General features: G+C 35.7%; 1 protein-coding gene across 2 annotated transcripts in view; it reads left to right on the forward strand.

Moving 5' to 3' along the window:
* aox1.L (aldehyde oxidase 1 L homeolog) overlaps positions 1-25,468 on the forward strand; it is a 49,982-nt gene that overhangs the window by 20,843 nt on the left and 3,671 nt on the right. For both annotated transcript variants that reach the window (XM_018236155.2, XM_041576279.1), the window contains 21 exons: positions 1,345-1,437; positions 1,977-2,128; positions 2,612-2,705; positions 3,858-3,961; positions 4,098-4,282; positions 4,664-4,826; positions 6,641-6,727; positions 8,531-8,700; positions 9,124-9,241; positions 9,530-9,652; positions 10,217-10,313; positions 11,278-11,402; positions 13,966-14,099; positions 17,417-17,504; positions 17,586-17,672; positions 18,391-18,582; positions 19,094-19,321; positions 19,902-19,997; positions 21,826-21,954; positions 22,258-22,332; positions 23,452-23,504. In XM_018236155.2, the coding sequence (XP_018091644.1) occupies positions 1,345-1,437; positions 1,977-2,128; positions 2,612-2,705; positions 3,858-3,961; positions 4,098-4,282; positions 4,664-4,826; positions 6,641-6,727; positions 8,531-8,700; positions 9,124-9,241; positions 9,530-9,652; positions 10,217-10,313; positions 11,278-11,402; positions 13,966-14,099; positions 17,417-17,504; positions 17,586-17,672; positions 18,391-18,582; positions 19,094-19,321; positions 19,902-19,997; positions 21,826-21,954; positions 22,258-22,332; positions 23,452-23,504 (2,593 nt within the window). The remainder of the gene's footprint in view (positions 1-1,344; positions 1,438-1,976; positions 2,129-2,611; positions 2,706-3,857; positions 3,962-4,097; positions 4,283-4,663; positions 4,827-6,640; positions 6,728-8,530; positions 8,701-9,123; positions 9,242-9,529; positions 9,653-10,216; positions 10,314-11,277; positions 11,403-13,965; positions 14,100-17,416; positions 17,505-17,585; positions 17,673-18,390; positions 18,583-19,093; positions 19,322-19,901; positions 19,998-21,825; positions 21,955-22,257; positions 22,333-23,451; positions 23,505-25,468) is intronic.

A 25,468-nucleotide genomic window follows, 5' to 3' on the forward strand; every position in this document is an offset into this window, starting at 1 on the left:
TCTAAAACCTCCTTTCTTTCTTGGATGTTATTATTATTATTATTTATTATTAACCTGTATTTATATAGCGCCAACATATTGCGTAGCACTGTAAAGTAAATATGATTATACAACTACATCACATGAATTACATACATAGAATATATGGAGTAACAAACATCGCAATCAATACAGGTACAAAAAGGTGAGGAAGGCCCTATGCATAGGCATACAGTCTAAAGGGAAGGGAGTAATACACAAGGTGTGGGAGTGGGCAAGATCGAATTAAGTGGGTGAGAAATGTGGTATTGCGTTTGGTAGTTAAGCAGAGTGAGGGTAGGCTTCTTGAAAGAAGTGCGTTTTCAGAGATTTCTTGAAAGTAGAAAGGTTGGGAGAAAGTCGGACAGACCGTGGGAGAGCGTTCCAGAGGAGGGGTGCAGCCCTTGCAAAGTCTTGAATGCGAGCATGTGAGGAGGTAATGAGAGAAGAGTTGAGTAGCAGGTCAGTAGAGGAGCGTAGTAAGCGAGTGGGTGAGTATATAGAGATGAGTTCAGAGATGTAGGGTGGGGCAGAGTTATGAAGTGCTTTGAAAGTCAGTGTCATTAATTTGAATTTGATTCTGAAAGGTAACGGAAGCCAGTGCAGGGATTGACAGAATGGCGAGGCAGAGGAGGAGCGGTTGCTGAGGTGTATGAGCCTCGCAGCAGTGTTCATTATGGACTGGAGAGGTGACAGTCTCTGGAGGGGGAGGCCAATTAAAAGAGAGTTACAGTAGTCTAGACGCGATATGATGAGAGAGTGAATAAGAATTTTGGCAGCGTCTTGGGTGATAAATGATCGTATTTTGGATATGTTCCTTAGGTGGAAGTGACAAGATTTAATAAGTGACTGGATTTGGCAGTCAATGTCAATGTCAATGTGTAATCAATATTCCCATTGATTCTATCATCTGGCCAGTAACTGGATTTTCTAGGAATGCACTAAATCCACTATTTTGGGATTCTGCCAAATCCCAATTCTTTCATGAAGCATTTGTCTAAATCCCAAACAGAATCCAAACCCTAATTTACACTTTCAAAATAGGGTAAGGAAAGTTTAAAAATAACCACATTTGTAAATTTATTGTTTGTGTGATGTCACATGGATTCAGCTGAATCTGAAAAAGGGCAAATCCAGAACTGAATTCCGAATTTTGTTCATCCTATCTTTTTCACATACTTTGTAGGTGTTTTCTATTAATAAAAAAAGTTTACTGTAAATTCAATACAAAATAGGTTACTTTTTTTCCTACCTGACTTTGTCTTTTAAGATATGCCTTTAGAAGAATTTAATAAAATAAGTTTCCCCACCTATTCTTTTATTAAGGTCCTCAGATGAAGTTCCAAGGTGTCGTTCATCCTGTGGTCATCTCACCAGTCAGAATCTTGGATCTGTACAATGTCAGCTTAAATGATATTGGTAATTAAATTTATACTAATGGTTATAAAAATAGCAGGTTAAATAACAAGCAAACGTTATTGTCTTGTCTATTTGTCTGCCCTCCCAGGCAACGGTGGACATAAAGACAGGTGGGCAATGACAATATTTGCTACTCTGTTACTATTAATTACAATTAAATTGTATAAAAGGAATTAAGATATAATAAAGTGTTTTCCTGCACTAGTACAATTGGTGTGGTTGCTTCAGAAACACGACCATAGTTTATATAAGCAAGATGCTGTGTAGCCATGAGGACAGCCATTCAAAGCACAAGTTATGCAGCAGATAACAGATGCACACTATAGAATGCCATTTTATTCTATTAGTAGTTATAACTACTGTCCTTTTGCATATGATATGCAACTTTCCGGTAGTCAAGAGTGATAGGGTGATAAAATAAATGAAAAACTCAGTTACTACTTTGGGTTGTGATATACAGTATCATAAATATATAAAATATTATGTATAATTAACAGCTTAATTACATAAACCAAACTCTTTTTTTTTTTTTTTTCAAGGAATAACTATTGGAGCTGCCTGTAGCCTGTCTCAAGTCAAGGAGATTCTTGGTGAGACTATATCTGCTATACAGGAAGATAAAACCAAAATATTCCATGCACTACTACAGCATTTGAGCACACTGGCAGGAGAGCAGATACGCAGCATGGCAGTATGTATAAAAACCTTGTATTATGCACTACTATGCTATTTCTTGTTCTGCCATAATGCTATTTTTTAAAGGACAATCAGCTCTTGTACATGATTAGTCTGTGCTCTCTTTGCTTAGATCATGCAATTTGGTGTCTTTACAAAAAAAATGTATTCTGATCCAAAGTCTGCATGTAAAGAGACAGATTACTTGCTTTATTAATATAATTGCATATTCCACAGTTGTTGTTCGTCATTTAGATCAGTCCCTGCCCCAGTGGAGCTTACATTCGAATGGTCTCTACACACATCCTTTTGGTCAGTTTTATCAGAAATCATATAACCTTCCTGTATATTTAAAATGTGAGAGAGAGGAAACCCATGCAAACACATAATCACACGGCATTATTCTTTTAAATGTTCCACAGCACTATTTTAATACCGTATGCATTTACACTTATCTCAAGATACCTAACTTTTTTTCAATGTGCATAAATGCTTTTAGTCTATAGGAGGGCACATCATCAGCAAACGTACCATAAGCGACTTAAACCCAGTACTTGCTGCAGGAGGCGCCATACTGAACTTTGTTTCTAAAGGTAAGCTACATAGCAAAACAATGCATAAATTACTGCAACAGTTTTAGTGCTGTCGGATTATCCAATTTACTGCCAACATGATTGAAAGGTGAAAATAAAAAATGAAAAGCATCTATCCACATTTTAAATCTTTAATTAGTTACCTCAGTAATGTAAACTCATATTGATACAAGCATTTAATCCAATTTTTTTTAATGATTATCTTGTGATCGAACAGTCCCTTGTACTTGATAGATCTAATTAATCCTTGTTGGAAGCAATACCAGCCTATTTGGTTTATTTAATGTTTACATGATTTTCTAGTACACTAAAGATATGAAGATCCAAATTACAGCAAGATCTGTTATCTAGAAAACCCCAGGTCCCAAGCATTCTGGATAACAGGCCCCATACCTGTATTGAGAACAGCCTGCCCCAGCTAAGTCCCCCTGAAACCCAGCTTTTTTTTACTGTGATTGTAGACCGACAATGCAGGATACAACAAGGAACCCCACGGCTTAACATTTGCTGTGTCACAATCTTCTGCACTTCAGATATTGCTCTAAACACTTTTGTCCCCATGTCTTCTTCTGCTGGAATTGTTCACCATACAGACTATTTCAACTGTAAAATTGGATGGGCCTCACATATATTATGCAAGTAGCAAAATATCTGAGCTGTTATGTGATTTAGACTCCCTATTGGTGTTTGCTAAAATAAAGGAGGCTTGGAAACAATTACAGTACTAAAACAATAATTCTTCCTCTTCTCTTCCTTGTGTCAGTTGTGTGCCCCTCCTACATGGCAACTACCAATACTATATGGGTCGGTTCCTTTCTAAAATATATTCTTTGTAATGGAAGGTCATGGCCTAAACCAATATCACATGTGTAATTGAGTGCACGCCATTGTTTTATGAAATGTTTCATTTGGATTTTGTAGACAGTAGCACAAATTGTAGTAATGCTACAGTGAAAAGGGGTTTAATGGCTAAGGTATTGACTGGCTCTGATAAAATGCCTCATTTCAATAACAGCAAATTTTCAACAAGATAAGCAGCAAATACAAATGACTGCAGAGGAAACTGAGGCACAGCATGAGATGTAAGTTGTTTTTTTTTGGTTTGCTCATTCTACATGCTTTTATTTATTTCCTAAATTGTTCCTAATTTAGAAGAGACTAGACAGATTCAACTGAATGAATTATTTTTTTGCGGCTCGTCATCTCAGAAGTCCGAAGAAGTCTTGCTCTCTGTCTTCATCCCTTACTCTAAAAAGGTCTGTATGAAGTCTTTTTATTCTGTATTTTGACTGTGAGATAACCAGCATTCACTTGCATGCTCCTGTCTCTTACTCTGTGCAGTTCTACAGTATCATTTTCCTGCTGAATCTTCATAATTTTATTTTCACCCAGGGTGAGTTTGTGTCTGCCTTTAGACAAGCCCAAAGAGATGAAAATGCAAATGCGATTGTAAATGCAGGAATGAAAGTCCTTTTTGAAGAAGGCACCAATATTGTGAAGGAAATGGCCATTTACTATGGGTGCATGGGTCCTTCAACTGTATATGCAAAGAAAACTAGTCAAGCCCTTATTGGCAGGTAAGAAGAGAGCAATTCATCTGCTTAACAAGGCATAGTTATTTGTTCACCGTTACAGTTAGACAGTGTTGGTCTGATTAGCAAGGGAATAAAAACCGTTAGGCTGGTAGTGGCAATAAAGGAAAATCACTCCATTCTAGATTTAGAAACACCCCTGCCTTCCTTAATGTTGTTTGTTAGAGCTGAGGAATATTTTAACTTAAACCCCCCTTTTAGAAACTGTATGCACTTGCTGAGAATGAATTAAGATTAGACCATGGGGCTATATCAGTGTTCATTTGCTGCTTTTTCCTACAAAGAGCATTCTTCCATTTGATGATGGTGCTTTCATTATTATACTTTTTTTTCTTTTTTTTTATTATGCTGCTGTTTTCCGGTTAGGAAATGGGATGAAGAGATGCTGAATGAAGCTTGTAAACTGATTTTGGAAGAAATTACTCTCTCACCTTCAGCTCCTGGGGGGAAAGTGGAATATAAGCGAGCTCTTACCATCAGCTTCTTCTTTAAGTTTTACCTGCAAGTCCTTCAGTATCTGAAGAAAACAGTATGTTATCTATAAAATCAGGGAGAAACATGCGCATACTTTGTCCAAAGATGTAGCACTGTATATCTATAGTTCTTCTGGGTGCTACAGATTTAGCCTGCTGAACGGGGCACAATTTATATAAACAGTAGCAATATAGTCCTGCAATACCACTTTCTACACTGGCATGTTTGACAATGGCATTATGACAAGGATACACTTCTATGGTTCCCATTGTACTTTATTAATTAAAGTAGAGGTATTTTAAAGCACAGGACAATCATCTATAGCTCCTGTATAATTAGAATATCAATCTGGTAATACATAATGTTATTAAAATATGAGCCTGGGTATGTGAGCTGAATTATACTTCTTAAAATAGAAATCTTGTATGCTACTTTTTTTGCCCTCTCTAAACTACAAGAGTCAAAATTTCAAATAGAAAACTAGAAAGTTGGCTCTTAAAATGACATAGGGGCAGTAGAGTGCTTCCCAAGTCATCGTTTTCATGGAATAGCATTCCTTGCGGCAGATATACTACATAGAGCGCAACAATAAAGGGGATGTTTACCTCCCAAACACTTTTTTCAGTTCGATTGTTTTCAAATCAGTTCGCCAGAAATAAAGACTTTTTTCAATTGCTTACATCATTTAATTTGTTCCAGAATTGAAATTTAATGTTTCTGTCTGGTGTCTCAGTTCGGCAGCTCAGTGATCCAGATGCAGATTCTGAACGTTTACAATTTGCTGCATTAGTTGATAGATTTTGCAGCAGCATCTGTGGCATATTAGCAACTATTGTATTAATTCTAGCTGCCTTTAATTAAATGAAGATAAGAAATGTATCAACTATTGTATCAATTGAGAAGAGTTTACCTAGTTGTGACCCCTCTCTCCCAGAACTACTTCAGAAAGACATAAGAAGATGAAAAATAAACGTTAAGTCTTCAATATTAGAAAAACAGTCACAAATAGAAAAATGTATTTATCTCTGGTGAACTGAGAAGTGTTGGAACGTGAAAATAGATCTAATCAATTGAGGAAATGCACAATGCAGCTGCACTATACAACCCAATCTACAGAGTAGAAGTTTAATATACTGTATCTACCCATACAATTGTGCATGCTCCATAAATATCACTAGTAGCACCAACTTATCTTTCCTAACTATGTTACCAGAGTGGGTTATGGCTGCATTTGTGTAGTTCTAGGGCTATACATGCATTACCACTTCTTTAATACAAGTCACACATTTAACACAAAATCATCTCTTTTTTTTAAACTTTGTCAATGATACAAGTCTATTATTGTTAAATAAGTGATCAATATTCTTATTGAGTTGGTTTCTGCCTTTTCTAAAACAAGGGGTTGTTCATCTTTAAATTAACTTTTAGTATGATGTAGAGAATAATATTCTGAGACAATCTTCAACTGGTTTTCATTTATTTATTGTGTTTCAATTTTATTTTAATTATTTAGCTTTTTGTTCAGCAGCTCTCCAGTTTGCAATTTTAACATTCTGGTTGCTAGGGTCCAAATTATCCTAGCAACCATGCATTGATTTGAATAAGAGACTGGTATATGAAAAGCAGAGGACCTAATTAGAAATGAGTAATAAAAAGTAGCAATATCTATAAATTTGTATCCTAATAAAGCATATTTTTATGGGGTCAGTGACCCCCCCCCCATTTGAAAGCTGGAAAGAATCAGAAGAAGGCAAATAATTAAAATAAAAAAAAGTAGAAAAAAATGAAGGCCAATTAAAAAGTTGTTTAGAATAAGCCATTATATAACATACTAAAAGATGAACCACCCCTTTAAACTTTTTTTTCTAGATCAAAATCTCTTCTGCAGCATCAGAGTATATCAGCGCAATCAAAGACATCAAAATAATGACTCCAAAGACCTTACAGATATTTCAGGTACGTCTACAACAGCTTAAATATTATGTTTATTTGTGAGTGTAGTGTATATGTTTGTGAGCTTATCTTAATATAATATAATGCTGACCACATTTGTATAATGTCTTATGTTTAATCAACATAATTAAACAACCAATGAAAGTGTGTTTGTGTGTATATAGAATCATTATTAAGCAATATCATCATCTGCCTGAAAGCTGAAAACTGATGCCAAGTAAAGACCTGGATTTCTGCTTGTACTGTATGTGTATAGAGCAAGAGCAAAACACCAGCATATAATAAATTCTGATTTGTCTAAATTTCTCTCTAGTATACATAAGCTCATATGACCCTTAAATAACAGTCATTCAGAGATTCCTGAACTTAGGCAGGAGCAATGGAAAGATAGGATACAACTCAGATACTTGCCCTAGTTACAGCTCACATAACATCTATTTCATTTAGTATAACAATGCTCCAAATTATCCGATTAAGGAGGAAGCTAATTGAATATGTCTCTGCTCTGATGATCCTCATTCCTGCTATTCTAAAGTTACCAGGTGTTCTACAAGAAACTGCTGTATTTGGGAAAATATTTTCTGTCATGCTTTTTAATGTGAACGTAATTATATTCAATAGTAGGCAAGGGTAACGATGAGCACATTTTTTTCATATGAATTTGCAACAAACTCCATATTTTGCCATCAGTGAATATTATTTTGTAAAACTGCAAAAAAAGGCAACAAAATACCCATATATGTTGCTCAAAAAAAGTCACCACCAATAGACTCCAGTGTATTACAGTATGTGCAGAAAAAGTAACTACAAAAAAAAATTGCTGTGAAAAAAATCCCATAGACCAATGTATTTTGAGTGGAAAAAATCACAGCAAAAAAATCGCCTTTAGACGTTTTACAAATTTTCCAGCAGTTTCCCAAATTTTTTGGTGAAAAAGAGAGATTCGCTCATCACTAGCCAAATTCAGCTATAGAGAAAATTGATTACATTTTTGAGCACACCCAAATACATTTCCTAAAATGTGGAACTATGGTTACTTAAACATAACTTCTAATACCTTTCCTTTCTCTCTTTTTGCATCATTACCAATGATGGTACAATGCTAGAATGGGACAATCTCCCCACATGTGAAGCACCAAGAACTTAAGATGCCGCCCCCCTTTTAACTCAATTATTTTTATTCAATGATTAGAAGAAATTAAACAAAGTCATACTGGGTTTACAAATCATCATGGATTGTTGTTTCAGAAACAAGAAGAAAAAGATATAAAAATCGAGAGTATGGGCACATACAACATTTAGGCCACCAGCTGGACCATTCTAAAAAAAGAAAATATATATATCTATCTATGTGTGTGTGTATGTGTATCTATCTATCTATCTTTAGGGCTTTTTTTCTTGTCTATTCTAAGTTTCCCTCTTGCTATCTGTCTTTATATGCTATATATGTACAGAAATCACTTTTTAAAGGACATAATTGTTTTCCCCATATATACCAGGAAATAGGGACATTTTACAAATTTTATAATAAGTTTCAGGAAAGGGGTAAAATCCCTTTTTAAATATTTCAGTTGTATTATTAAGATAATTTGCAAGTTCATCCATCTTTATCATGTACTGCATCAAATACATGCATCTGCTTTACTGTAAGTCAACATCTTGAATGGAGTTTGTAAAATCTTTAACAATTCAATTGAGTTGCATCAAATATTGACAACCCTATTGTACTTTTCCATTTCTTTCTATTAGTAGAGACATAACATCCTATATCTTAAAGAACTAATGGGGGGTTTTTTTATCTCACAGGAGGCCAAACAAAAAAAGCCAGTTGACGATCCCATTGGACACCCCATTGTGCACACATCTGGTATCAAACAAGCCACTGGGGAAGCGGTGTACGTGGATGATATGCCAACAGTGGATCAAGAACTTTTCATTGCTTTTGTCACCAGCAAGAGAGCTCATGCTAAAATATTGTAAGTTATTCTTTTCTGCCTTACTATAGCCATATAGAAGTTTTTTGGGAAATGCCAGTCTTATTATTTCATGTCATCTGAAGTTACATGATTTATGATTTTGGGTAGTAAAAGAAAATGTTGGTTATTTCAGTCGTGGCCTTTCTGGAAGTAGGATGGGCCCCATGCTAAATCATTTGATTCAGTACAGCATAGAACGCTAAATTAAGGAATATTGGCCTGGGACATAATATTTGTACTTGAATAAAGAACTGACTAAAGGATGGTTACACTGTAACACTTTCTAACTGGAAACTAAGTTCCAGCATAAACAGTGGTGTACTCTGTCCTCTGACACAGATATGGTTATGAATAAAGGTTCCATTTAAATTGTGTCCCCCACTCCTTTTCATAGTTAATAATCAACCTTTTTATATGTTTCAGGTCAATCGATGCTTCTGAAGCTCTTGCATTTACAGGTGTGTGTGATGTTATAAGAGCAGAGGACATCCCAGGGAAAAATGAACTGCCTGGATTGAACCATTTGTTTTCAGAAGAAAAAGTAAGACAACTTGGATTCGATATTTAATATCGACACAGATCGGAGCCTAAAGGAGGCAGCCCATATCTTCAAGTGGCTATAAAATCTTAATGCAAACTTGGCCATTAATAGTGGATTGTTAACAGCCCTAAACTCTACTTTATATTATATTAATTATTATATTATTTATATAGACTACTTCTATAGACTTTTTAAAGAAAATGTTATCTTGCATTTTTAAGATGCTGCTTTACTGCTAAAATCTTACAATTGTAATTTTTGAGCTAATTAAGTCTGCTTTGGCTGCAGGTAGAGTGTGTGGGTCAAATAATCTGCGCAGTGGTGGCAGACACTCCAGAGCATGCAAAGCGGGCTGCAGCCAAAGTGAAGGTCGATTACCAGAATCTAGAACCTGTCATTCTTACAATAGAGGTAATGTTGGGAAATAGTATAAAAGCATTGAAAGACTTTTCCTTGTTTGTGAAATCTTGCTTTTGTAATGTTCTACTTTGTAGCCAACAATTTTTCAGACTCCTTTACAGCAAATGTGCCCATATAACTTGTATTTTTTTGCACATTGTCATGAGAAGAATGTTCTGCTTCTAGAATGGAGCCCAAAGAGTTGTCTCATTATGTATTCAGTGGTGCTGCATACAGAACGAGTAGGAGGCACTTAGCTTGTTAGTCATTCAGACCACTCTAGCTGGGGGCACTTAAATAAGCTCTAGTTTAGCAAATGTACAGCAGTAACACTAGACTAGGCACTACAACTACATGGGTTACTAAGGGTCATTATTCTGGAGCTCAAATAGATCTGTGTATCAATGGCATATATAAACTTGCAAAATAAGTGCTGCTTTTTATTGATGTTTTAATGTTGCAACATTATCTATTACTTAAATAAAAAATCTTAAAATGAGGTACCCATTACTAATGGTTTTTGCAAAAAACTTGTTTTTTTTTACTTTTTCATACTATATGACTCATTTTTTCTAGGATGCTATTAAAAATAACTCCTTCTTTGAGCCTAAAAAGAAAATTCTTCATGGGAATGCTGAGGAAGCTTTTAAAACCGCTGACCACATCCTTGAAGGTTAGTCTAAAGCATGGGGATGAGAATAGTGACGCAGTCTTTCTAGTTGCCTGTTTATGTAAAGAGGTTTTGCAATGGTGGAAATCTGTGAATATATATATTTAGAGATTTTGAAATAAGACAGTTCATTGTACAAGAGTTTCCAATGAATACACTTAAAAAAGAAAAAGGATACAATTGATTACATTCAAAATTGAAGTAAGGATCATAGGGCTGTACTTTTCTGACTAAAATTGCATTTTTTTTAACCATGGAAAAGCTTTGCAGATCTCCTCTGTGCTGGAATTAAATTCTCTTTCACTTGTTCAGGTATCTAAACATATTTTAGGTAATTAGTAACATTAGGACATACACTGTCTCGGAGTGTATGACTGTCTGTCACTGCTTTTTGTTAAAAAGCACAGAAAAATTATCTACCCATAGCAGACACTAATGGAGTCAAAGGGTGCACCCCTGTTCTTTTAAAACGTAGTGGCTATCACTGAAACTAAAAAAACTGGCATATTTCAAGGCCTCTATGCAAAAATAAGAAAACATTTCAGTTTTGTCTTCAAAGGGAAAATGATGGTCTCACCAGGATACAGAGACTCCTGCTTCACCATGGGAGAATATCCTCCAGGGTTGTCAAGGCGCACCTTTAGTGCTTCAATGAATTATGCATTATTCTGTCCACATTTTGAAAGTCTGAATGGAATATTAATATATGGCCTACTTAGAAATATATGGAATAAAAATGAGTCAGTGTTGAGACTTGATGCAGGCTACAAATGAATAGGAAGAGTAAAAAATAATCATAACAGATACATAATGAAGGGTTGAAAGGTTTCTTACAATATGTACCTCTACATTATAGTAAAAGTTTTATATGAAGTGGAGCTTCCCCTCAGCTTACACCTCCCACAAAAACATTTACATTCAGTGCTTGCAAACAGAGGTCTCTGCAATCTATTTTTTTGATATGTAGGTAAAGTCCACATCGGAGGACAGGAACAGTTCTACATGGAAACCAACACTGTGCTTGTTGTGCCTAAGGGAGAAGAGCATGAGCTTGATATCTATGTATCAACCCAAAATCCAACTGATGTACAGGTCAGGTTATGTCTTTATATCATGTCAGCTTTATACTGAATAGAGATCCCAAACAGCAATACTGTGACGATATTAATATAAGCAAATTTATACTGACAATTTGAAGGGGTCCTCCGCTGAAAAATGTTTTTGCATAAAGAAAATCATTCTAAGTAATTTTCCAATATACATTAATGAATGATTTTCAGTTTTTAAAGTTGTTTTCTGGATGTAATTTAAAATAATATAACGAGTCAGTTCTCCTTTATGTATTTTAATTAGCTTTATTATCCAGGAACGCAGAAAATGTAATAAGCCAGGTGTACTGCATTTAATAGAATTTACATTTGTAAATATCTTTAAACCATTACAGATGTTTAATATATATATTGAAAAGTTGCTTAGAATTACATTTTCTTTTGTTATGGAAAAAAACTGTTTTTGAGTAGGGGACCCCATGAACATTCAGAACTACTTTTTAGCATTAGCAGCACAAGTGGGTACATAGACAGAGGAACAAAGCAGAGCTAGAGAAGAAGAAAGGTTGAAGAACAAGAGAAATGGAGTTCTGTCAGCTTTTTCTACCAAGAGCACTGATTTTAAAAAGGATTTTAAAAAGATGAGTTATTGAAAGATGTCGGATTTACAACCAAGGCAGTAATTTGGCACTGTAGTTTAGTTTAATTTTGGAGTATGTGCTGGAAGTTGCAACAGGAAAGAGGGTCCAAAGTAGTATAACAACTCCCCACATCCGGGAAGAGGCCAAGGCGAAGTGAAGATTTGAAGGCCTAAGTAAGCAGCCTTACGTGTTTCATGTTACAAATAGTTCTCTGAATTTAGCCAACTCAAGTTAAGATGCCAGTTTTTTTTACTAAAGGAGGATGAGCAACTCACTCAGTCTGTGAGTTTGGCAGCATGTAGTAACTGAATTGCCAAAATAATATAATAGTATAAAGGAATAGTTGTCAGGGAGTAGTAATCATTTTTATTCTTGATAAATTCTGTTGACCATGCAAGTAAAGGCGTAGACTGTTAGGGGCATATTTATCAAGGATTGAATTTCTAAGTAAAAAAACGTCGAAATTTGAGTACTTCGATAGTCAAGTATTTTTCCAGTGAAAACGGCCGTATTTGATCGAAGTATGATTGAAGTAAAATTATACGATCGAATGATTGAACCCTTCGAAATGAAAGATTCGAAGGATCTTTAAAGGAGAAGGAAAGGCTAAAAATAAATAAAGCTCTAATCATTGGTCATAAAATGTACATATACATACCATCAGTAATTTTTTCCTACAATTAGTCAGTTATTCTGAAGGTGAAATCAATTTTAAAAAAAGCTTTAAGCTGTTCCGCAAAGTATACCTCTGCTGCAGTCCAGAAATTCTTCTATTCAGGGCACACGCAGGCGCAGTTAGTTTCTGAGGTGCCCTTTACATGCGCACATACAGATATCACGTGACCTGAAAGGAATTGCTAACCTCGCTGCCCCTGCCTGTTCTAGCTCAAGCACCAGTAGGATTACTGCTGTCCCGTTGCCATGGAGACGCCCCGAAGTTAAGATAAGTTTTGAAGCTACTGAGCTCCTCAGGAGCAGTACACAGAGATACATCAGCTGCATTCAGGTCTGTCTAACAGTCGTCTGTACGAACACAGCATTAAATTTACAAACTGGCGTAGTGGGGTCAAATTCTGGCGAGAGCACAGTAGCATTACAGTGGAGGAAGGGAAGTGACGTGCACAGAGGAATATGGCGGCGGCAAACTTTTAAATAGTGGGGATTTTTCAACTAATACTGTGAGAATGGTAACGATTTGAAAGTTAATAAGGCAGCGTTTCAGGAGAGGGGGTTAAGATGAACATCTGAGAGGGGGTTTATTTTATAAGGCTTTCCTTCTCCTTTAAAAAAAAAACTTTGACTTCTCAAAACTTGCCCAAAAGCCTCAGATAGGTTCTAGGAGGTCCCCCATAGGCTAAACAGCAATAGTTTAAGATGGCGAAGTCGAAGTTTTTTAAAGACACAGTACTTCGGTTTTCGAGTGGTCGAATTTTCGAATGTTTTTCAATTTGAACCGAAGTCGAATTTGGCCTATTCAATGGTCGAAGTACCCAAAAATTACTTTGAAATTCAACGTTTTTTAATTCGAAAATTCACTTTGACCTTTGATAAATCTGCCCCCTAATGAACAGTTATATATAATAAAACCCCCTCTACCTCCAACAGGAGCCAAACAAAGTGCACTAGATTTTGTATGTTTAGGTGGGGTGCTATAAACCACAGTGAGAAGACTCTAAAATTAATTTTCCGAATCATACAATATCTCCAACCCGTGTAGGCTGAGCAGAAAGCTCATGTGATATATTTTTTCATTTTTATCACCTAAACAATTCTAGATTAGCATCTGGTGCCAAAATGTCCATTAGGTATAAAGTGTGCAAATTGTGTTTTATCATTCATTGTAAGGATTATTTTAATCAAATCTGTGCCAGTCAGGGTTATTTACTATAGAAATGAAAGGGGTTAGGATATTTCATTTAAATATTATTCAATGTTATTTATTAGTATGTGTTATTCTTATTCCAGCTTGCAGTTGCTGCTTGCCTCAATGTCCCTTCTAATAGAGTTATGTGTCATGTGAAACGTGTTGGAGGAGCATTTGGAGGAAAGATTACTAAGCCATCCATATTTGCATGTGCTTCAGCAGTGGCTGCCTACAAGTAAGTTTTGAACACAAACACACCAATAAGATGTTTGCTTTTTAACAGGTGGCCAGTAAATGCTAACTGCTGATTGGTTGCTATGGGTTACTGCTCATGGGCAAAAGCTTAGTGACTATTATTGCATCACCCCTTATATATCTTAATAGTAATTGCTACTACTGCAGCAGCTATAGAAATGCTTTTATATTTGCTCTGAAATGAATACAACAGTAAATTAAACCAAAAAAAAAAAACAGACCTTTGTTGGCTGCATTAAAGGGGGTGTTCACCTTCAAATTAACTTCAAATTAACTTTTAGTATGATGCCATTGGTTTTCATTTTTATTATTTGTGGCTTTGAGTTATTTACCTTTTTATTCAGAAGCTCTCCAGTTTGCAGTTTCAGTAATCTGGTTGCTAGGGTCCAAATTAGCCTAGTGACCATGGACTGATTTAAATAAGAGACTGGAATATCAATAGGAGAGGACCTGAATAGAAAGATGAGTAATAAAAAGTAGCAATAACAGAGCATTTGTTTTTAGATGGGGTCAGTGACCCCCATTTGAAAGCTGAGAAGAATCCAAAGAAAAAGGCAAATAACTAAAAAAACTATAAAACAATAAATATTTAAGACCAATAGAAAAGTTGATTAGAATTGGGCATTCTATAACATACTTTAAAGGTGAACCACCCCTTATATAGTCACCTTCTGAACCTCAAGTCAGTACTTGGTAGTACCCCCTCTAGCTGCAGGACCATTCTTCCAAGCAGATTTTCTTTATGCCATTAAGGGTTAGTTGGCTAACACTAGTTCACCTTAATTTTCGAATAGTACAAAGCAGATTCTCAGGTGGTTTAAAATGATCACTGCTATAAATTGAGCCATTGCAGGACTTTTTTGCTTGAGCCATTCCAATGTTATGGAATTTTGAGGCGTGGACAGTGGTAGATTTTTACTACACATTATTTTAAACTTTGTCAAAGAAAGCTCTTGTTTGGTATTACATAGCCACAAAACATTTTGTAGTATTCACTTCTTTTGTGCCCCCCTCTACTTTACAGGGCAGTTTTATGCAGAGCTACAGAGATTTAAGCATGGACAGTAACATCATGCTATGGGGTTGCTTTTTATATTCATGGCCTGGGTTTCCTCTTATAAAAGCAGGGAGGATGAATGGTGAAACATACAGATAAATATACTGCAGATTAAACTGTTGGTTTTACTAAAAGACCTACTGTTGGAAGAAAGTTCATCTTTCAGCAGGACAATGATGCCAAACACAACAATGAAGTGGTTTAAGAACAGGAAGGTAATGTCCTGTAATAACCCAGTCACAACCCTGATCTTAATACAGCTTGGGGCTATTTAAAAATCGAGAAGAATAAGCATTGTTTGTCTAACCTGAGCAACATGGAAAAAAATCTTCCTGAAAGAATGGGCCAAAGTCACTACCGAACTGTGTGCTAAGTTAACTCAGACTTAACCTAAAAGCCATGCAGCTGTAATTACAACACAGTGTGGTTCTACCAGGTAATGACTTGGGGAAATGAATACATATGTAACCAACACATATCTGCTTTCAGTTCAACAATAATACAGTAAACCCCTATTTTTATGTTTTTCAGGGGACCATAATAAAAAGATTTTAAAAGCTGTTGGCACAGTGTTTTTTTAAAAATAATGTTTACTGTATGAATAACATGGTTAAAGCAGTGTGGCATGAATAGTACACACAAACCCTTTGTACGACATGAGTTCAAAGAATAAGGGCGTGTGCTGAACATAATTTTTGCCTATTGTTTTAATTCTTGAGCTAAAAAAAAGACATTGAAGCTGCCAAATATTTGGTCCTTGCAAGGTAGATGATTCTGCACAGAGCATTTCCAGTGTTAAATGTTGGCTTATCAAGATAAATCTGTTGAAATGGGCACACAAAATATTATGTTAGGTTTGCTTTTAAGTGAGACGAGTCATGAAGTAAGACTATCCAGTCATCATGTCTAAGGGGCAGATTTATCCAAGTTCAAAGTGAAAATTATGATTTAAAAAAAATTCAAATTTTGATCTAATTTTTTGTGTACTTCGACTAGGGAATAGTCCAAATTCGATTTGAATTTGAAAAAAATCTTGAATATCGAAATTTATCATGTACTGTCTCTTTAAAAATTCGACCATTTGCCATCTAAAAACCTGCCAAATTGCTGTTTTAGCCTATGGGGGCCTCCTAGAACCTGTTTGGAGTCAATTGGTGGACTTTGAAAAATCAAAGATTTTTTTTTTTGGAAAAACTTTGAACCGAATTCGATCGAATGCGCTGTTACTTTGATTCGTACGATTCTAATTCAATCAAAAACGAACCTATTCGGCCCAAAAAAAAATATTTTTTAATACTTTTAATATTCAATTGGTCTTTTTTTCATTTGAATTTCAAAGTTATGGGAGTTCAAAAAAACTCTCATTACTTCGAAATTCGACCCTTGATAAATCTGCCCCTAAGTGCCATATTCAGTTAATCTAATAATCAATACAATAATCACATTCAAAGTTATTGCCTGAATGTATTTAAAAGACACTTAGTTTTATGATAAAATGAAACATAAATTAATTCTGTGAATTATGATTATTAAAGGGTAACATAGCACAGTTCAATTAATTTTTTTGTAGGAAATGTATTTAATTTTAAACATGCTCTACATGCAGAGACATATCTGTCATGTCTATCCACATGTGTCTCTTGTTCTATTTGTCATACAAGGGCAGTTTGTGTGTTGTCATAGTCTATACCTACAACCCTTTCTAGTCCATACACAGAGAATTTTCTTGCAACCAAGACCCATGTATAACTGAGTTCAGCCAAATTCTATTATGACCATTGCAGTTGCCATGTCTGCAAGTATTCCTACCACTGGAAACACTACCCATGCAAGGCAGGTTTTTCATCCTTTTTTCTCATTAGAACGCAAACAATCAGTGGTATAGGTGTCCATTTTTTTACATAAGCGAGTAGAATAGAGCAATGGTCCCCAACCTTTTTTGGCCCAGGGACCAAAAAAGAGCCAATTTTTTTTTATTCCAAGAACCGGGGGGAGGGGGAGGTTGTCAGAGGGGGTCGGTGTCAAATTCAGCGCACCACATTCATTGTTCGGTGGCCCAGTTCAGGACTGTCCGTGGCCCGGTGGTTGGGAACCCCTGGAATAGAGAATTGCCTTATTCCAATAAAAAATACTTCAATCATAATTTGATTTTAAATGTAGATGTTTTTCTTTTCATATTCAGTATCACTGTTCTTTTGTGCTGCTTACTGAAAAAGCTGTACATTAATAATGCATTTCAGGACCAAACGGCCCATTCGTTGTGTTCTGGAGCGTGGGGAAGACATGCTTATTACTGCAGGACGACACCCATTCTTTGGAAAATACAAAGTGAGTGACTTATAGATATACTTTCAATGCAGAAAAATTGGTTTCCATATTTTGGACTATGATGAAAATATTGTTTTTCAGGTGGGAATTATGAATGATGGCAGGATTGTTGGACTGGATGTTTCTTTCTATAGCAATGCTGGATGCACCGCAGATGAATCAATCTTGGTAACTAAAACAAATCTAAATCCTATGTTGAAAGTTTCATAGTGAACATCACATTTAATTTTCTCTATGTACTTATTATTTTATAACGCTTACATTATTATGGATTTTTTTCTTCTGATGTTTTACGAGTTTGAATTATCCTGTCTTGTATGTGAAATGTGTGTCCTAAAAGAAAAGGTATGGCAGCTAGCTAAAGCAAAATTTCATTTTTACTTGTCAATGCAGCTGACAATGTAGATAGAAGCATTTGCTTTTACCAATACAGGGCTAATAAATGTCTTACAAATGTTATTGGTACATATTGTACCTTCAGCTAGTGCTCAAGATATAAACAAGGTCAGGATGTGTAAAATTCTTCTTAGAGCTAAACAGCTTATTCTCTATAAAGCCAACAAAGGTGTCTCTAATCTAAGCAATAAATAAATCCTCACAAATCTGAAATGCAGGGAGTCTTAGGAGGGTATGAATTTAAACTGTAATTATACAACCATTTCTCATTTCTTGAAGATTAAACATGCCTGGGGATTAGAAGAGATTCCTCCTAATTGGAAAATATGCATTAGGTTAAGTTCTGCCTTCAGTAGGTCTGGAAAAAAATGTTGTATATGAATAGATGTTTAATGAGAAATTAAACTAGATGAAATAACGAGGTATAACCAGAACTATACTATATTGCGGCTTTTCATAATGTATAATATGAGTGGTAAATGTAATGCAGGTATTAGTGGTGGCCTTGATAAAGATGGACAATGCCTACTATTTTCCCAACCTGACCTGTACTGCTACAGCATGCAAGACTAACCTTCCATCCAACACCGCTTTCCGTGGCTTCGGGTTTCCCCAAACTGGCCTGGTTACAGAGACCATCATGGACGCAGTGGCTATAAAGTGTGGGCTACAGCCTCACCAGGTAACTTACGATAGAGTATTGTTTTGAAGTACAAATTTGGTTTGACTGAACATGCGTTTTAAGCAACATCTATCTTAAATCGCCTCAGTGGACAGGAACAAATGATCAATGGCACCCTTTACATTTGGCCCTAATTTGTTACATTTATCATTTTCTTTTAACAGTTTTATAGTATATTATATATACAGTAAATTCTGGCATAGATGCAGAGGTCCCCTTAAAGCTCCGTACATTTGGGCATTTTAATTTGTGTTTGCATTTTTATACATTCCTTCTCATGGCAACAAAAAAGTCCTAAGTTGCTTAATGCTTTTTAATGAATTGCATTGCTCAAAAACAAAGTGTAGAAAATGTTTGTGGCAAATGTTTCCCATAATTATCTGATATTTCACTAAAGTTTTTTTAGAGACAATTTTGGAAATTGCTGGTTCTATAGTTTTACTGCCATTAGTAGGGGTCCACTGCTTGTTCAACTAATTCTCCAACCAACACTGTTGGTAAATATTTACAGGTGAGAGAGAAAAACATATACACAGGAATTGGAAAAACTCATTACAACCAGGAGTTTGATTCTACTAATCTGATGCGATGTTGGGAGGAATGTATGCAAAAGTCAAGCTACCAAAGCAGAAGAGATGCCATACTAGAGTCAAACAAGAAAAACTATTGGAAAAAGAAGGGAATTGCCATCATACCTCTAAAATTCACAGTTGGCTTTGTTGAGAAAACTTTTCATCAGGTCAGTGTACCCAAACCCTGCACCAAAGCTGAAAAAATTAGAATGTGTGGGTAGTGGAGCTGAAGAGTAAAAGACATCAGGATGTGGGCCTATCTAATAACATTTATTACTTGTACAGCACTAACGTGTTACCCAACACTGTGGTTTTAGAAAATCTATTGGTAGCAGTGGTAAGGAGACTATAAGGCTAGTCAGACTAGATGAGGGAGTATTGGGTGGCTTAATTGAAATATAAATATATTTATATAAAAATACTACTACAAGATGAGCTCGTAGTAAAGCTAGATTACACGGAGTATTTGTTAATGGACATATCTGAGCCTATAGAGCTCATAGTTATGTTGTATGAAGGTATATGACATATCATGTTTAAATGGGAAAGTTAAAGTCAGTTTCTAGTCTGGTTTTGAATAAGCCAACAGACCACATAAACATATGTACATGCACGTGTCTTACACACTGTATTACATGCACATGTCTCTCTGGTCTTTATTATAAACTAAGCCTCAGTTAAGAAAATAATTTTAACAATAATGTAGTTTTGTTTTTCACCTTATTGTTGTGTGTTAATTGCTTGCAGGCTGCTGCTCTGGTACATATTTACATTGATGGCCATGTACTTGTTAGTCACAGTGGTGTGGAGATGGGTCAGGGACTTCACACCAAGATGATACAAGTAAGAGATGCTCTTAGTAGTTTATGGACTAGAATGACTTGATTACAATCATAATTTGTTGAAGAAAGCGCTGTAACTAGCATCATCAAAACAGTGTGCAGTCTCTATGAGGAAACAAAGAAAAAAAAAAACGTTTTTATAAGGTGCAGTATATTGTGAACATATCAACACCCATGTGTACCCATGTTAAGTTACACATATTAAAAGGTAAATAAACTGTGTAGAATCCAAGTGAGGCTGCCCAAGGGAGACTACCCATGATTTCATCCTTTGGGAGCAGTGAACCTAACTACCCACCAAAATGAATATGAGCCAAAATAATATGCAGCATATACCCTGGGGAACACAATACACGTGTGTTGTTATAATTACAATATACTGCACTATATAAAAGCTTTCTGTACTTCCTCACAGTTCTTGAATTACAACATGTATTTGAATGCTGTGCAGCCAGAAATAAGAGAAAAGGGCAAGTCCTTAGAACTGCTCTTCCCAAACTACTGTGCCTCAATGGATCACTTAAAGGAAAACTATACCCCCAAAATGAATACTTAAGCAACTGATAGTTTATATCAAATTAAGTGGCATATTAAAGAATCTTTTCAAACTGGTCTATATATTTAAGTAAATCTTGCCCTTTTACATCTCTTGCCTTGAGCCACCATTTTGTGATGGTATCTGTGTGCTGCCTCAGAGATCACCTGACCAGAAATACTGCAGCTCTAACTGTAACAGGAAGAAGTGTGGAAGCAAAAGATAGAACTCTGTCTGTTAATTGGCTCATGTGACCTAACCAGTATGGTTTATTGGTATGTTTGTTTGCACAGTGAATCGTACAATCCCAGGGGGTGGCCCTTATTTTTTAAAATAGCATTTTTCTATTTATGATTATCCAATGACACATACTACTGACAAAGTATATTATTATGAAAATGGTTTATTTACATCAAGCAGGGTTTTACATATGAGCTGTTTTATGCAATATATTTTTATAGAGAGCTACATTGTTTGGGGGGTATAGTTTTCCTTTAAGTGACAAAACCTAATATGATAGCTAGGAACTACAATCTATTTCAACTTTCTCTATATTCACACATACACAGTTATTTGCAAATATGTGTTTAAAATTCTTTTTAGTTCAGATATTTTATAGTTTATCATATGAATCCTATTGTAAAGGTTGCTAATTTTGTATGGTATCGTGGACCAGCAATACAAAAAAATTAAGTATTTAATGTGGCAAGGATTTCCTATTGGAAATCCTGAAAGTCTCTCTAGTTTGGTATCCAGTGTCACAGCTATTAACGTCTGAGCCAATAGCCCATGTCAGCTGAAGAACAAGAATCCTTTAGAATACCTAGTAAATGGGAGCATTTTGGGCTTGGTGGAAAAGTGAAACTGATACAAACTGAATAGCCTTAAGGAGCATTATTCAAATTATTCAAGAGTATTAAAGGACTCTTTTATACATGCAACATTAAATGGAAGATTCTGGGAGTACATGAAACCCCTGTTGGAACTAGTAGAGCGAAGTCCAACTACAAGTATGGAACCTGTTATCCTGAACTCAGGACCTGTTGTTTTCCAGATAAGGGGATTTCTAAACCTTAAGTCTACTAACACTTTAACAAGGGATTTGAGTTGTTCATTTTTCATTTCCCCCCCCCCCAAAAGTACAAGGAAAGTTAAAATCACTGGAGGGTGACAATTTGTTAGATCCTCTCCCCAGTGATTATTCATTTACCTGACATGAGTGAAGTGGTCCCGCTGGAGCATAGATTTTCTTTTTATTATTTCAGAAGCTCTTCCTTTCCATTTCCCACTACAGGTTGCAAGCCGAGAACTTAAGATACCCATGTCTTATATTTACATCTGTGATACCAGCACAGTGACTGTACCAAATTCTATTGTATCTGGGGGATCTATCGGAACAGATGTCATTGGGATTGCTGTTAAGGTAATGAAATATACCTTATTTTTCAGTCCCAGCAAAAATACCAGTTTCTACAAACTAGAGTGTAATCGATAATGATGGTAAGAAACAGAAATTCAACCTCAGAATTAATTTGCTTTTGGGTTCCTGGGCATTGCAGACAATGACAATGTCACAGAGAGCAAATTCAAAAACAACAAAAAATAAAAAATAGAATAAAAGCTGCAAATCTTCATATGAATATCACTGTCCATATCAAGCTAAAATGTATTTAAATATACCTACCAGCACTAAACCTTTTGTTATGGGAATTTTTCTGTTTTGTAGAATGCATGTGAAATCCTTTGGCAGAGGCTGGAACCCATAATGAGAGGGAATCCCAATGGAAAGTGGGAGAAATGGGTAAGACTTATGTTGGCAAGAGGTCAACATAGATAATTTATTACTCACTGAACTTGTGAGTGTTTAGCAAACAGCATCAAGGGCTATAGCATACCGGGTGTTTTAATGGTTGCAGTGTTGTTGCTAAGAAATAAACATTATTTAAAAAAAACTATTTTGGGGAGGTTTGTCTTTAAAGGGGTTATTCCCCTTCCAAACACTTTTTTCAGTTGTATTTTTTCAGATTGTTCACCAGAAATAAAGACTTTTTTTAATTGCATTCCATCTTTTATTGTTGACCGTTTTTTTCAAGATTGAAGTTTAAAGTTTAATATTCCTCTCCCTGGTTTCTTAGTGTTGCAGCAGTATTCGAGGTGCCGATTCGGAACTGTTACAAATTGCTACATTGGTTGAAACATGTCTCCACAGCATCTGTGGAATATCAGCAACTATTGTATCAAATATAACGGCTGCCTTTAATGAGTGATTTTGCTCAGCAGGGTCAACTATAACAAATGTATCAATTTAGATCAGTTAGAGTCGATGACCCCCTCCTAGAGCTGCTTTAGGAAGACCTATGAAGGTGAAAATGAAACTTTCCACTTCAGTATTAGAACTGTCAAAGTAGAGTGAAGAAACAGAAAATAAAAAGTAACTGGGAAAAAGTCTCTATTTCTGGTGAATCTGAAAACAACTAAACTATAAAAAAAAAATAAAAAAAAGTGTTTGAAGGTGAACACCACCTTTAATTAGTGGGGTACTCCATACAGCGTTTCCTGCAGCCCTGATGGTCAAAAGTTCTATTAAGATCTCTGTAATATGAGAGGTACTTCTAAGAAGAAGGTTTGGGTAGGAGTTGTGTTATGCCTTTATTGGGTATGTCTGTAACAATAAGTCTAGTCAGAAGCTTCATATTTACGGTGTGTCCAAAGGCTAAACAGAGATGAAGTCTGTCATACTCAATATATCTATCTATCTAAATAAATACAAAAATATAAATAAATACAAATGAAAAACAGATGGCTCTTCTTGTTTAACAAATTAATAAAAAAGACAAGCAATGGCCTATACTTTATACTTTGTTGAAACTGAAAAATGAGCAATGCAACACACCAAATTGAGAATTAATTTCTCTCTAAGGTTTCAGAGGCTTTTGAGCAAAGAATTAGCCTTTCATCAACTGGATATTACAGGTAAAAATGGTTATCATTTTATTTCTTATTCTCTACTACAGGTTGTGCTGTTGTTTTCCGCCTGGTAAAATTGCAAAGAGAAAGGCGATGATCATAAATGTAGTCATTGTTTCTCAACAACAATTGAGCATTCACTGAGGATACTGAGCTGCACATTTACTAAGGGTCGAATAGCGAGGGTTAATAAACCCTCGAATTTGACCCTCTAAGTAAAATCCTTCAAATTCGAATATCGGATTCGAAGGATTTACCGCAAATCGTTCAATCGATCAAAGTAAAAAAAATGAAAAAACAATGAAATCCTTCGAATCGAACGATTCAAAGGATTTTTATCGATCGATCTAAGGATTTTTCTTCAATCAAAAAACCTTAGAAAACTGATGGGGAAAGTCCCCATAGGCTAACATTGTACCTCGGTAGGTTTAAACTGCCGAAGTATGTAGTCAAAATTTTTTTAAAGAGACAGTACTTCAACTATCAAATGGTCAAATAGTCAAACGATTTTTAGTTCGGATCGAAGTCGAAGGTCGTAGTAGCCTATTCGATGGTCGAAGTACCCAAAAAAATACTTCGAAATTCAAAGTTTTTTTACTTCGAATCATTCACTCGAGCTTAGTAAATGTGCCCCTGAGCGTGGCGGTGGGGGGAATGACCAGTAAGCAATGGGGGGGGAACAAGGGTCTTGACCAGAGGTAGGTGACAGAAGAGGTACATGCCTAGCATGCCAAATCCTAGTTCTGACCCTGGACACCCCTACCATGGTACATTTGAACCCCTGCAGTACCAGACAATTGTTGCACTTCATTATTGTTTAAAGGGAACTAAAAACCCTCTGATTTTTTTTAACTAGTAGACCAACCACTGCAAGGTAGAAAAAGTTCAGCTACCAGTGCACATGCTTCTGTTTGGTGTTCACCACCATGGATCCTGGGACCAGAAGAGATACAGCCAAACATGGCATTTTGGTTGAAGCAGTCAGTCATTGTGTGGGGGAGACTTCGTGCACTTGTTATAGCAAGATTCATTACACTAAATACTTTATAAAATAAAACAGTAAAGTATAGTTATAGCATATAGAAATATTATATTATGCTTTCCTGGGAACTACACTGATTATTTGCTGTCTGTCATAGGAAAGCACCATTCATTTCTTCCCACTTTTTCTGTTTTCCCAGATTTTTGCGGCCCTCTGGAAAACATAAAAGCAGGGTTCTAATGTATGTTGTATCTCCACACATAAAATAAAACAGATTTGAAAATGTCATGCCTCCAACGCCTGGCAGTAACAAATATGTATAGTTTTATGGAGATACCTGAATTGTATAGTTCAAACCCAACAGCAGAAATAAGCATACATTAGTTTGCAAAGCCAAAAACGCACGTAACTGTTGATCCCAAAAAGACATATATTTTTAAAAACGCCATATTCTGACATATTCAAATCGTTTTCTTCCCCAAGCTGCAAATCTAAGCTGTATTTTTTATGAAATATATAAGCATCGCTTTATAGCTTCACTTTGAAGCATCTCGGGGTCACTTCATGCTAGAAAATTGACAATTCTGTCCCTATATGTGTACCAATGTCTCCTTTAGTGTCCACTCCCAAAATGTGTTTTTTAGTTTACAAGTAAGTGTCTGTAAAACATTTGTGTGTGATGGTGGGGGTCTTAGCTGGGTGCATGTAGGAAAGAGTAGCAGGAGGGCCACAGGTCTAGAAACTGCCATGTGACCCAAATGGTAACACATCATAGATTCCGCTATCAATGGCATTTAAAAAGTTAATCCACTCATCTAGGCTGGCTGCAGTTTTATGTTATTAGTTGTAAACAGTGACATTTCAAATAGATAATTTTGCATTACATTACTTCTCATGGTTTTGTGTGTTTTCCACCCTGTAACACATTTCTTTCTTTGAGATTTATTTCAATTCTACTCTTTTACGATTATGCCTAGTTAAAGTGAGT

This window comes from Xenopus laevis, chromosome 9_10L, assembly GCF_017654675.1.
Source record: "Xenopus laevis strain J_2021 chromosome 9_10L, Xenopus_laevis_v10.1, whole genome shotgun sequence".
Classification (NCBI taxonomy): Eukaryota; Metazoa; Chordata; class Amphibia; order Anura; family Pipidae; genus Xenopus; species Xenopus laevis.